A 14,122-nucleotide genomic window follows, 5' to 3' on the forward strand; every position below is an offset into this window, starting at 1 on the left:
CGCCTTATAGCCAAGGGTATGAAAAAAACAGTCAGAGCCTGTGGGTTCTGCATAAACTTAGATGAGATGGGGAACCCACCTTCTACATCCAGGCAAAGTCAGTTTTACAGCAGATCTCAAGACAGACTGGTAGGGACCTGGAAAACCATTTAATACCAAGTAAAACAGACCTGACCTTCCTTTAAGGATACGGTTTTGAGTCAGAGCTAGTATTGTCCGCCTTGGACTCCTGTGCAAGGTGGTGTTCATCCACTTATGGCCTCTGCTTCATGGGGGCTGCTCACCTGTGAACGGTTTGAAACAGGCATCTTAGGGAGGCAGAGGCAGCTGGAAAAGTGGTCCCACTAGGACAAAGCTGTCCTTCAGTTCAGACTTTGTGAAGAAGGGGTGTGCTTCAGCTGGTTCACAAGACTGAGGGAAAAGACAAGTTTGGTTTATTTGTACATATTATAACTGCAGGGAAAATTTTGGAATATTTTCTCAGTAGAAAAGTATTGCTGAATAGAAGCATCACATTCAATTTCATATGCGCTTCTTGCAAAAATCTGAGCCTCTCTCACACTATTTTTTAGTAAAAAGTAAATATGTAAAGGGATATTAAAAAGCTAGTCATTCTATAGCACAGCACGTTGCAGGGAGAGCTAGGGACTAGAAGCCAAAAGCCCAAATATGGAAATCATACTGTCTTTTAGTTGAAATGAAGTGCAGGTACCATCAGAGGAAGCTATGTTGGGTAATCTGGCATAATGTGGAGTCAAAAAGGCACACAAAGTGAGTCACTAGGAGTGTATGTACAAATCAGAGATTGGACTGATTCTCTCCCCCATCCCACCATGGGGGGGAGTGAGTGGCTGTTTAGTGCTTAGTTGCTGCCTGGGGTTAGACCAAAGCAAGTACAGATGATTCAGTTCTGCAGAAGAAGCAGAAGTGAAGAACAAAGCTTAGCACTGTTACTATTATGACATTTTTCTTGGTAAGGTTGTAATAGAAACTAGTAGCAGGTCCCTGATGAATAGGGATGGATAGACAACAAATAGGGTTTCGGAGAAGACATGGAATATGTGCAATATACCTCAATACTCAATGCTTTGCTCTAAACTATATGACTGTGCAGTCAGAACCAGCATCTGACCTTCCACTTCTTTTTTCTCAAAAAAACCCTGAAGACAGTTGCCCATCCTTGATGTATTCCATATCTGCTGCCAAATCTGCACACCCCCACTCAGACACAATCCCAAAATAGGGTGTGATGCCTTTCCCGTTGACAAAGCCATAAGTCACGGTGAGTGAGACACACTTAACATCCTCCAATCAGTTAAATGAAAAGAGCTCTCCCTTTCTGTTTCCCACAACTTCAGCACTCATTATATCTCACATTAATTAATATAGGCACTAGGAAGTGAGATGATAAATTACAAAAACCCATTAACCTGATTCCATCCAAATTGGGGACATACGGCAACTGTACGTTAGACAAATCTTCCTTGCTAATGTGGGAGTCTTCGTGTCTGAACTCTATTAAAGGAGCAGCCACCAAAAAATATTTTTAATGTATGTACATATGGAATGTGTATCAATGTGTGTGCACAGTGCATGCCTGTGGGAGCATCAGAATTCATTAGATCAGTCTGATATGAGATATATTGAACAGGTTCCATCTGACATCTGTAACTGGGTTGTTCTGTCCACTCCCAAAGGAGTGAATCATATTGACAGGTTGAATTATGTCTCCAGAGATATTTTTCTCCCCTCCTCCAAAGGCCATTTGCAATCACGGCACATCCACTGCCTCTTAAAAGTGAGCTCATCTGGCACTGAGTTGCATTGAAGTCCTCCACCGTGCCTGAAGGAAGAATGCTTTTAGGTAGTGGGAACGTGGAGAAGATGTGGTCTGTCCAGCTGTTCCTTGGGGTGCTAGCCATCTTGACCATGACTGTGTATATCCCATCTACACGTGGAGAGCCTTTTTTACTACAAGGTAAGCTGGAATACAAACTAGATGACACAGGTAGGTGGTAATATTTTTGCTTTGCTTTGCTGCTTGTCACGGCCAATGCAACACTCATTTATGTGTGAAAGAAAATAAAATGAACCTTGAGCAATACTAAAAATTAACATGGGTGCTACTCAGAGACTTGTTCATATTAACATGAACTAAAGCTGTCCTTCTGGTCTGCAGCTGATAGTATGATATAGTCCGCTAATCAGTAAAAATATCAGATCTGGTGAAATCTGGTAAGGGTAGCTCTTTCTCTCCCAGACGAAAATTTCCAAAGAAAGAAAAACATTAAAATATCACAGAGTAGCAATTCCGGAATGTACCATATGAGATTTGACAGCTCATAAATGTCAGTAGTAGGGTGCTGCTGAACTTTTTTTATTCACAAAACTTCTTTTTATATGTTCTCCCATAATTTAAATTAATCTTTGCTTGAACTTGTTCTGCAGGGAAATGTCAATCATTTATCTTCTTTCTTAAAGAGACTTGGCAGTGGAAATAAGAAAAAGAGATGCTAAATATAGGCTTGAAAATAACATTGCTTTTCAAATTATTTTTCCTCTTGTATCACCTGTTTATTTTTGTAATGTCAACCAAAACATTACTGAAGCCACTTTACCTACATACTGCTTCTCTTTGGTTTTTACTGGAGTGTTTATAGGGTGTTTTTTTTTTTTCTGTAGCAAATCCCCCAAATGACTAGAAGTAGCTATTTTAGAATAATAACTGTCTTTCAGATTTAGGAATGAGGTTTATAGCACTCCACATGAGTTTTACACAGCATGTAGCTCTACCGACTCCCTTGGGGTTTTTTCCAGAGATCACAATCAGGACCAGAGGGTTCAGCCGCAGCGTGAGGCAGGATTGAGTCTGGCCACATACTTGGAGCATCACTTTGGCCAGGGCTCCTCTGCTTCAGCAGATTTATGTTATTTTAGCAAATGGAGCTGATTCCCATACACTCTTGAGCATCCTTAAGACTCATCTGGCACAATGTTTTGTCTCGTGTATCAGAAATAATTGCATTAATCTCATCACACCTATAAAGAGCTGATGGCTATACAAGACCATTTTTTCCTTTGTCACCTCCTTGAATGGAGGGTGCAGATCCTAAAGATCCTGGAAAAAGAGAAAATAAGCCTTTCTGTATTTTCCAGTTGTGAAAATCTAGGCATCTTCAAGGGCTTTGTAGGATCTGGGTGTGAGGCACGGGTGTTCAGACCAAAGGCTCTGGGGAATGACCATTCTCCCTGTAAAGTCTGGCTTCCATTCTGTCATTCTCAAAAATGAATGCAAAATTCAAGTTTCAGATTATTCTGGAAATCTGTTCATCAGAGCTGGGAGGATCTGAGAGCCTTTAGGGCTCTGATTAGTCCCATCCTGTGTGTCTGCTGGTTTCTGTTAAACCCTTGATCTTCCCCACCATTCATTTGAGGGCATAGCCACAACCACTAAAGCAAAACCACTGAGAAAGCTCCCTGAAGAGGCCGCATAAAGAAGTCCAAATTGCTTTAGGACAGCAGTTTGGAGAGGCTTTCCCTGGAAAACAGAAAGATTCAGGAAAAAGTTCTTTACTGTTAGGGTGGTGAGGCACTGCAATGGGTTGCCCAGAGAAGCTGTGAATGCTCCATCCCTGGCAGTGTTCAAGGCCGGGTTGGACAAAGCCTTGGGTGATATGATTTAGTGTGAGGTGTTCCTGCCCATGGCAGGGGGGCTGGAACTTGATGATCTTAAGGTCTTTTCCAACCCTAACTATTCTATGATTCTATGATTCTATGATTCTATGGTCTACAGCTACTGTAAGATGCTTCCTCAGAAATAAAGAGGCTTGCTTTAAGCTCCTCCACACTTTGACTTTGTTCAAGAGGAATCCTATGATACCACTGGCAATCAGATAGAGTAGCCCCAAGGCTGAGTGAGTGCAAGAACAGACTGCAGAGCTGCAGGGCTTTTCAGTTGTGGTACCCACATGTCAGCCCTCATAAGGGTTAAGTTCGCACCTCTTTTGCCCCTGGGAAGGTGAATAGTGTGAGCGGGGTAACACCTGTAGTTCTGAGAAGATCTCATGGGTTCCTGCCTGGCTTTGCAGACACATCCACTACACAAGAGGTCTAGACTGTCTAAACCAAGGTGATGGCTCCAGCTCTCTGCAGCCAGCCATGCTGATGAGGCTGCAGTGAGACTGGCCAGAAGCCCGGAGCTAACAGGGAAGGTTCCCCCATTCCACACCCTTTCACTGTGCAGCCCTCACTGTCTGGACATTTTATTCTATGCTCACACATCTTCTTCTTCCCCAGAGGTCTTTCCACCCTAATAGACAGGTGGACAGGTGCTGACAGGAGATGTTTTCCTTCCACTTATTACCCTACTTCATTTTTTGGTTTAATGTTGGGGGCTGGGATTGATCCATTTTATCATTACAGACTGAGAAAGGTGTGTTTTATGTGCTGCAGATAACCGAGTGCTTCCGGAGAGAGAAGACACAAATCACGAGGAAACACTGCTGACTCTGCTTCTTAATAAGAAACTCGCATGGCGGAGACCAGAAAATATTGGTAAGTGAACAGGATCGGAGATCTCATCCTCTTGAATCCATTTTTGCATGAATGCAGGGAACCTGCTTCTCAGGTTTCTCAGAAACGCCAACTGCTCAGAAAGCAGAAGCACCCAGTATGGTGTCTACATGTGATTAATGTGAGATGTTCCCCATCATGGAGCTCCTGGACATGCTTTTGCAATGCAACATAAAGCTGCCCCAAAACATGCACCCTGGATCTTCAGACACTTAACACTGAGCTGGCAAGCATGCGTGTGTGTGTGCACAGAAGTAATAGAAAGAAGAGCTGCTGCTGAGTCCCTGTGCCCCTGCTATCCCTGAGACATTGTGTACTGGGGGCATGGGCCAGCCTTGGGAGTCACCTCTGCAACCACACTCCATACAGCCTCATGTGCTTTTGAGATTCAGCTCAGTGGCTTGCTGGCATGCTAAAACCAGCAGCACCTTGTGAGCATATGGGGGAGTGGGGCAGAGTCAGGATTGCAGAGATCATATGGGTGAGATTGATCACTTGGGGTCAGGTGTAGGTTGGAAGAGGGGTAGTGGGAGCTCCTATCTGAGCCTAAGGTCCTGCTACTGCTGAAGGAGGTTGAGACAACAGGCTTTTCCCAAACAGCACAGAGGCCAAAGATGGATCATGGAGGATTTTCCTGTCTGTGCTCTGTGAGCAGACACCATATTTAAAGCCAACCGCATGTGGCTAAACTCAGACACACTGAAGAAAAGTTCGGGCTTTCTCTGACACTATGCACAGCAATCACAACTGCCATAAGGATTTCAGGGGTCAGCTATTCCCACAGCCACCAGAGCTAGGGGAGGGTTTGGGCTGTATGTGGTGGTCTTGGAGCAGGAAGCCCATCTTCCTTGTGAAAACAGCCAAGAATGGGGCCCAGCAAAAATTCTGTTATGAAAATCCATTTCTCAAAATCACTCCGTGCTCTTCCCCAGCTCTTTGTTAATGCAGTGAAGCAGTGGTTAAACAATCCTGGGACAAATAAATAAACACAAATCAAATCCTTGTTCTAAGCAAGGCATTCTTCTTGCAAAGGAGATGCATTCAAGAAATAACATTTTTATGATTGGTTTATGGATTATTGCACTTATTGCTCCTAGAGGAAAGGCTGCATTTTATGCCAGACAATTGAATCTAATGAATCTCTGAGCAGAGCACAGACAGAGGATTTACAGCAGGCAGTTTCTCAAAGCTGCATGCATAAATTAACTTCCTTCCCCCTGCTTGAGATAATCTGTTCCAAATTTCAACCACTGTTCATTTTCTATTCATAGCAGTCATTGGCCAAGCTTACGGTTTGCAGAAAGTTAAGCCAAAACACACACTTGAAATTCTGAAAGAGGTAAAAATGTGTATAATAATAGTAACAATAATAACAAAATAATTATCTCTTAAGTGCCACTTTTGACTTGTAGATCTGCAGGCCTGGGTGTCTTTACCTTATGGATACATAAAGACATTCTTAAAAGGAATCTGCTTGAGGTCATTGCTGGCAGCATCAGGAACAGAGCCCCCACCTCCCAAATCCCAGCCCATACCCAGACTATCTGTTAAACTGAGCTCTGATGCAATGGATTTGCTTAGGAACTGCTGCTTTTTCTGCTGGATTAATATCAGTCATAAAATATTCTGAATTTTTCAACTGAATTGTTTCCTTCTCGAAGGAGAAACTGGAAAGGCAGTCAGCTCCTTCTTGGCTGCTCAGTTTCAAATGTTTTTTTTTAAAAAACCTAAGTCTGGCAATGTGTCTTTGTGCTGAAGTCTTATCTGAAATCAGAGGAAACTGTATCCTAAATCCTCTTGGAGATGCAGATCAACGCCTGCTGCCACGTTAGGAGCAGGCAAAGGAGGCAGCACCAGGGCTGGGTTTTGGCTTTCTTGTCAGGCACAGCAGAGACATTCTTCAGCTCTTTCCTGGCCCTTCTGCTTAGTTTAGTGCATTTTTTCCAAAATTGGCACTTAAAACCACCTGATCACTTTGTGCTCCCCTCCTAGGAGAGCTGCTGTAGTCCAGTCACTCAGCTTTGATTTAGCTTATTTTGTCATGGTGCTTTTCATTGTTTCATCTATTTATTTCTTTTTTTTTTTTTTTTGTTAATAACTGCTTTTGACATCAGTTTGAGTCTGGAATAGGGTATCTTAGTCCTCAAGAGGAGTGAGATTGAAATCTTTCATCCTTTCCTGCAGTTTTTCCTACTGTTAGTCCAGGCCCTTCCCAATACAGCTGGAGGTTTTAGATACCGTTCATAGGCATGTAACTCTTTCCTTGTCCTGGATGTGTTATCTCAGGGCAGTTAATTCATTTTTTTTTGACATTCTAGTACAGTTCTGCTCAGACTTGAGATCTCTAAATCTAATCTATGAAGCTGGTTCCCAGGCTTCCTAACATTTAGAAGTGTAGAATCTATGCACTCACTGCTGTTGCTCAACTCTGCCAACCCTGATGTTTGCTGACTTATAAAGCAGTAAGTTATGCTAGGCAAAATCTGTGTCTTCTGACTTCTGCCTGCGTGGGTGATGTGAGGGTACACAAGTCTTAAAGGAAGAAATGGGAGTTCATATAAAAGGGCAGTGACAGGAAAGCCAGCATTAGAGACTTGCTGTTATCAGGAAAAAAAATGAAAAAGCATCAAAGAGGTTCATCTGAGTTGGTATCATACAGCATGTGACGTTGTTGGGCCAATTCTCCTAGAGCCTGGAACAAGAAAGTGTCCTCTTTCATCAATGGACAATTAGAGTGAAGTTCATAGAACTCATCAGAGAAAGCCTGCTTTTCTGTCACTGATTCTGCTACCACAGATTTGGAGATAACTAACAGGAATGAGGTGATAACTAGGTCTTTTCTTGTCAACCCCTGAAGTGGTTAAATGAAGAACATAGTTTTTGTTTGAGCTTTGGGAAGCAATTCAGATACTGATGTTACTCTCCTTCTTGCAGACTGGGAGCTGGCAAAGAAATTTGAAGAGCTTGAAAAGGTGAGAGTAGCAAATATAGAGACACATATATGCATATTGTTGTATGAATAGCTTAAGCATTGTGCATACTGTCTTTATGCCCTATTCTTTTATCTTTGTATCTTTCTCCTTTTCATTCTGGAGCTATAATATAAGCATATATCACACAAACAGAAAAGCAGAACCTGGGCTAAATAGCTGCACAGGCTGGAATAGATAAAAAGAGAGCAAGGCTATAGACTAGCACAGTACAAGCTGAGGCAGCTCTTCCCTCTGCCACCAGTGGAATGGCAGAGAAGGCCAAGCCAGGAAAAAAATGAATGCCAAAGAAATCTCCATGGAAGAAAAGGAGGTCATGCTGCCTTCGTAGGCATTGCATCAGCTGGCTGCATTAGGTAACAGGTTGAAGTTAGGGATAGCCACTGCATGCCTATCCAGAATTATTTTTGCCTGAACTCTTTACTAGTCAGAGAGGCCCTACCCAGGGTCAGGGCCCTGCTGTGCTGAGCAGAGTGGACACACACACAGACAGCAAGATTAAGGCCCATCCTACATCCAGTCTCAGGAGCAGGGAAAGGCATGCTGGAACCTTGACATGGCTCCCCCCGTGCCCCAAAACCCACAAGCAGTGGAAGCCCTTTTTCCACTTTCTCAGGTCAAGTCCACATGTCCGTGTGGATCCTGGAGGTCCTGCTGGGTTCCTCTTGGCACTTTCCAATTCAGACTGAAAAATCATGGTGTGGCATTCCAGATGGAAGGCTGCTAGATCCTACCCTAGTCCGTCGCTCCAGTGCTGAGGGACATCAAGCTCTGGCTTCCTGGGAGTAACACATCCAGAGAAGTCTAGATATGGGCCACAGATGTTCCTGGTCTACTAGAAAAGAGTAGCTACAGATGGAGAAGAAATACCGTAGACTTTGTACATTCTAACCAAGGGAAGTTAGCCAGAACTGGGGGAAGGGAGAGAAGGGACAACATAGAGCAATGGAGAAGCAATGTTCTCTGCTGCAGTGGGTGAATGCCTGGAGACCTCCTTCCGCAGCGGTGACTTGACAATTAGCGGTGCAATATCCTCCTATGCAGCCTTCTCACTACAAGGGTTTGCACCCTGGCGTGTGGGGAAGAGCAGACAGTGCCTACACTGCTGCCACCAAACAGGCAGCTTAATGGAGGAGGACATGAGGAGGTTTGAAAGCTCCAAAGGTAGATCTTCCTGCAATGGTCCTGCTCCAGGGAAGGCCCTGCCTTCTCCAGTGATGCCGACAACCAGGTTGCCTGTACCTCCTGCCTCTGAGCTGCCCTGTGCTTGCCAGCGTGCTGTGCAGCTCCTCATGATGGAGCATTTGTTTACTGCTGTGTTTATGTTTAAACAGCTGGAGAAGTTGAAGGATCAGCTCTCAACTGAGGAAGGGTCAGAAGTGGCCTATGCCTTGGAAAGTCTTTCAGCATCCCAGCCCAAAAAACGCGGTAGGTTTTGGGTTAGAGCCCTGCAACCATCCCATCCAGCTCTCATCTCCAGGGATTCCTTTCTGCAACAAAGACAGTGACAGTAAACATGACCCAAATATGCTGAAAAACAGGTTGGCAGTTTTTCTAGCAGTCCTGGCCCTCTCTTGTTAATGGCTGGCTGGTTTAGCAGCCCTTGAGAGAAGTAAAGAACTCTGTACCCAACCCTGTCTGCTGTCAGGGCAGATACACCAGGTCTGCACTCCCAGGACCTTACTGAAGGCAGTCAGTGTTGCATCCTGCTTTTCACAGAGAAACATGGGGTTATATAAGCAAGGAGTGCTTGTAGTGGAGGGGGCGAGTTATGTATGAACACGTCCCCTAAGTGCACAAATTGCTTTGCTCTGGGCACAAAGCTAGTGCTGAAGGCATAATGATGAATTTGGCATGCATTCTTGTCTGCCAAGGTCACTGCATCCCTCCAGAGAAAAAAGGAGCACTTGTTCTTGCTGTTGAAAAGCAGCTAAAAAGGATGTGGAAATCAACCAAGAATGCAGGGAACTAAGATTTGGTAGGTCCCCCAGTTGGTCCCCAAGCTTTGCCCAGTCTGTATTCAGTGACTCAGGAGCACATAACAGCAGTGCTCCTGCAAGGCCACCCCTGACAAGCACATGGACAATACTGCTCATGCTGGCTTTCAGTGGATTCCTCCCCTAAGCTGTGGCAGCTGCAAACCAGAAGTCACTGATGACAGCTCTGGCCTAAACCCAAAAGAGCTAGTTCTGCCCTTACCCACATGCTCTGTGCACAAGCAAGCTGACAACCTCCCGGTCAACCAAGGGAAAATCTTTTTGTGCGAGGCTTGTTTAAGGGCTCAGGTGATCCTGAGACCATCTGCAGTTTATAGGCAATCCTGGAGGCTGTCTTTAGTTTGGCTATTCTAATTCATACCCCCACCAGTCTGGAAAGTTCAAATGCAGATAAAACTACTTTGCCCTGCCAGGTTTAAATCAGATTCTGACAAAGAATCTTTGCCTTCATCTAAAGTCCTTCCAGTCTAGGAGAGAATCTCATGTCTCAGCATGAGCACTGCTGATTCAGTAGAAGCTTTGTCCCAAGATCCTGCTTTCAAAACCTGGATAGAAATCTCTTCTCATACTTAACAATAGGAGACCCACAAAAGATTCAAAGAACAAGGCATGCTGGTGATACAGCTTTTTTTTTCCAACACCAAAATGTGCATCCTTCCCCAGCCTAGTTTGCCTAGAAGCTCCCACAGACATCAGTGTTGTTTGGAGGCCAGTTACCAGCTGAGTGCCTGGACATGGAAGCAACTTTTACACCCCTTATTTACACTATAAGCAGCTAAAAGAAACAACTTCTGGAAGTTTTATATGAAGTCAAAGATGGTTATTGAGATGTGCCCAGAAACCACAATGCTAGCTTCACACCCCAACTCTCTCAAGACATGGGGCTAGAATAGGAAGCTGGAAAACTTCCTTGGATACTAACATCCTTCTCTTGTATCCCTTCCCAGCCTGCTTTTGGAAATACTGCATCTGAAGGCTTGCCAGGACTGGAGGATGAACATGAGCCCTTCCCCAAATGCCTTACTGGGCATTAATGTGTTAAGAGTTTGTTCTGTTCTGTCATCGTGCTGCTAAGTTGAATGCCATCCTCCACAACTATACAACAGCCAACTCTAACAGGGACTGTGACAAGAGCTGGTAACCCACTACCACTCTCAACTGTTCCTTCTTTGCAGGTTTATCCCACTGTGATCTTCTACTTGGAAGATGCTCACCAACTTTCCTTACTGTCCTGTGTGTGCCATTCAGTCTGCTGCCACTATACACTCTTCCCCTTCTCACCAGGTCCCCTGAGGCACCAAGCACTAACTCAGTTCCTCTGAGTTTGGGCCTCTGCCCACATCTGCAGACATTGCTCACAGTGATGTCTCCATTTCCTATCACTTCCTACGAGTAGGTCTGTGATGACCTAACACACGCTGTTGGGACAGGAAGGCAGATTGGGTGTAATTGGGTGAAGGACTCAGAGCTGCCTGCCTCGGCTTGCTGAGCCAGAGCTGTTCCTTGTTGTGTCCTGTCAGTGTGCACTGTAGGTCTGGGGGAGGACAGACACAGAAGTCTGGATCCCTTGGATATCATTCCAATAAAGATTTTTCTGTTGCACAGAAGCACATGCTGTTTTCTTTCTCACCCCCTGCAGAGACCCAAGACACAGCACATTTCCCTTATTGTAGGTTCTTGTTACCTTAATGGTTCATGTGAAGTTTACAATGGCAAAAAAGGCTCCCATTAAACACCTAGGTATAGCAACACTGGTCTCTTTCAGTGTGCCTGAAGAGGCCTTCCTTTTGGCCAGAATCAGGAATGAGAGTTGTGTCTTTCTCATGAATATATGTGGGTTGCTATCCTCACAGGACTTGACTTCTAACTATTCACCCCTAAAAGCTGTTTTAAGCAGAGATTTTTGGCTCATCTGGCTGGCCAGTGCAGATGCTAGCTGTCTTTTTCTACTACAGAATTACGTCTTCCTCTGTCCAAAAAGAAGAGATCACAGTCTATCACTGGTTCTTACATATATTCATCTTAAGTCACATTATCCACATTTATTTGAAAAAAAAGGACAAACCAAAAGGACCATATCCCCAGAGTAAATCTTGATGTTAACTCTGTGGTTTCCAAGAGTGTAAATGGGAGCAGAATCTGGTAGATCCTAGTAACGTGTGGCCTGATTTTGATTAGAATTGAACTCTCTCTCCAGCCCCACCAAGTTATGCTATTTAACTGTAGCTTGCATACTATGTAGTCTTCAAAACTTTACCTCTCCAAAAGCTGCAATTACCAATCTACATTCATTGCCTTGGGCTCTGGCAAGAAGTGCATGCTTAACCACAGCAGTACTTTTTGCGTACTTTATTAACAGGAGATGTATTCATCCTATTATAGAGCAAAGCCAACATCCATGGAATAAAACCAGTTTGATTATATCAGTGAGCTCTAATGACATGCAAAATACACTTCACTATTAGCATTAATTCTTTGTTATTTCAGAACCCATTTCCTGTTGCTTTTGTGCAAGTGAAAAGGTATATGGGAGCAGACTTTCACATACCCTCACAACAGCACCAAATGCAGGAAAAAAATCATGTCCTACTGCCAAGAGAAGGATCTCTCTTTCTTTAAGAGTTTGGTGCTCTGCCTGAAAGGGAGGTGTGTTACAAGAGCTTCACTGCATGCCCCAAGCTGGTCTTCAGCTCAGATGCTTTTGGCTTGCAGGAAATCCCAGTGCAATGAAAGGCCAGAGCAGCAGGATCTATCTGTTACCTGCTAGCTGTAGTCATGCCTTCCCGACCCAGTGTGGCAACTCACCAGCAAGTCAGGAAAAGGAGTACAGCATCTGTGGCTATTTAACAGCTTGCTCTGATCTAGACACAGGAAATTCCTGAAGTGCAATGCACCATGCAGCCTAGCAGTGATTTTTAGCCCATATGGTGTGCTACAGCCTATCAGCACTGTTATTTACTTGCTCATAGTACCCAAACTACCCCTCTACTTCCTTACAGGAGCTACATGCTGCTATGTTATGTGCTTCTACTAGAGTGATGAGCAAGTGTTGAATGCAATTCATTTACTAATTTGAAGCAAAGGTGGTGATGCTTTCCCTAGGCTCACCCTCAACACATCACTATGAGGGTACTGTTCTTTCTCCTACACAAGCAGAACAGAAACTCTTTCTCAGCTGCCACCCTCCACATTGTGGCTGCTCACAATTTACCCATGCTTGGGCAGTCACTCTTGCTGAGGTTAATGACCCACAGGCAATAATTAAAGAGATTTGCCTCAGACATTCTAGTAGACCATCTAGTTGATTTATTATCTGTCTGAATGGATTTGCAAACAGGCAGCACAAGGCAAATCTAGTGCAATGGATTCTGCAGTATATCCTCATTTCACATTTGTTGACCTCTATGCTAGGCACCATGAGTGAAGCTATCCAACATTGTCTATGAAAACAAATTGTGGTGTTCAGCCTTTTAGATACCATCATATTATAAACAGCACCTGCCAATTTATGGATTTTAAATAGTGCTTTTTGAGCCACAGGAGGTCATAGAGTGCTCTGTGATGGATAGGGCAGAGAAACAGAAAGGCTGTTCCTTTCTCACAAGTAGTCCACACAATACTGTGGAAGCCAAAAACAGGACTGAAGCTTCCACTGCCAGTTCCAAGCAACACCACCACAGACACCTCTTTCCTGCTTTGCTTTAACATAATCCTTCAGATAAAGATAATTTCTGCTCACAATTAACAGGCTTTAAATCCCCTCTTTATTTGGAAGCCCGAATACTTGAGAACTTTTCAATACTCTTACGATCTAGCAGTGTCTTTGCAAAGCTGCTGTGTTAGCACTGGATTCCTCTCATCTCAGTCTCTCAAAATACATCATGCAATGACTCTGTCCATGCTGCTTTTGACAGCTGTATGAATGGTCAGGTCATCACTTCCATAATCTGCCCATGTCCCATACATATGGCTCTCTTGCAAGCAGATTATCTGCAGACTGGATGAGCTCAGTGCAAGAAGATAACTTCACAAAACCCCAGGGTAGGCTTAGGATAGGTGGTGGCAGTGCACTGTAGAAGCCAGAGTCTGGGCTTGTCTGGGACTACATTTACAGACTCACTTCTAGCATGGACAGGAAATCTTGTCTTTAGTCAGCCAATCTAGATGCATCCACTCAATCCAGCTCTTCAAGCCTTCACATGCAATTTTAACACAGAAAATGAGCAGTAAGACCAGAGGAAAAGCAGGGGAAAAAAACCCAAGATGATCACATGGGGTCTTACAGCTCTTATTTCTTTCTACAACTTTCAAGATCTTGGTCTCGAGAGCATCTGCAGTGCTTCACCTCACCCATAAGGACACAACTCACCCACTGAAGGAGGAATGATCACCCAACTCAGCTAAAGATTGCTCTGCTTGATGGGAAAGACAGGGGCATCTCTTGATGTGACTCACTGGTTTGTGCAGCTGCTCTCAGCAGCATTATCTTATATTGGAAATGTGAAGAAAAACAAGTTTCTTGCAAACTTCCTGTGGCTGGGCCAGTGCCCGTCTCAGGCCAGA

The 14,122-nt window shown here is 44.2% G+C and overlaps 1 protein-coding gene across 1 annotated transcript; it reads left to right on the forward strand.

Moving 5' to 3' along the window:
• The first annotated feature begins 221 nt into the window (after nt 1-221).
• Nucleotides 222-11,152, forward strand: UTS2B (urotensin 2B). The gene is made up of 5 exons (XM_061452142.1): nt 222-1,978; nt 4,453-4,554; nt 7,507-7,544; nt 8,897-8,990; nt 10,507-11,152. Exons 1-5 carry the CDS (start codon nt 1,855-1,857, stop codon nt 10,530-10,532), a joined length of 384 nt encoding a protein of 127 aa, XP_061308126.1. The 5' UTR covers nt 222-1,854; the 3' UTR covers nt 10,533-11,152.
• The last annotated feature ends 2,970 nt before the right edge of the window (nt 11,153-14,122 follow it).

Source organism: Pezoporus flaviventris, unplaced genomic scaffold, assembly GCF_033815535.1.
Source record: "Pezoporus flaviventris isolate CSIRO_AGI_PZ_B2104156 unplaced genomic scaffold, CSIRO_AGI_Pfla_v1 ptg000013l, whole genome shotgun sequence".
Classification (NCBI taxonomy): domain Eukaryota; kingdom Metazoa; phylum Chordata; class Aves; order Psittaciformes; family Psittacidae; genus Pezoporus; species Pezoporus flaviventris.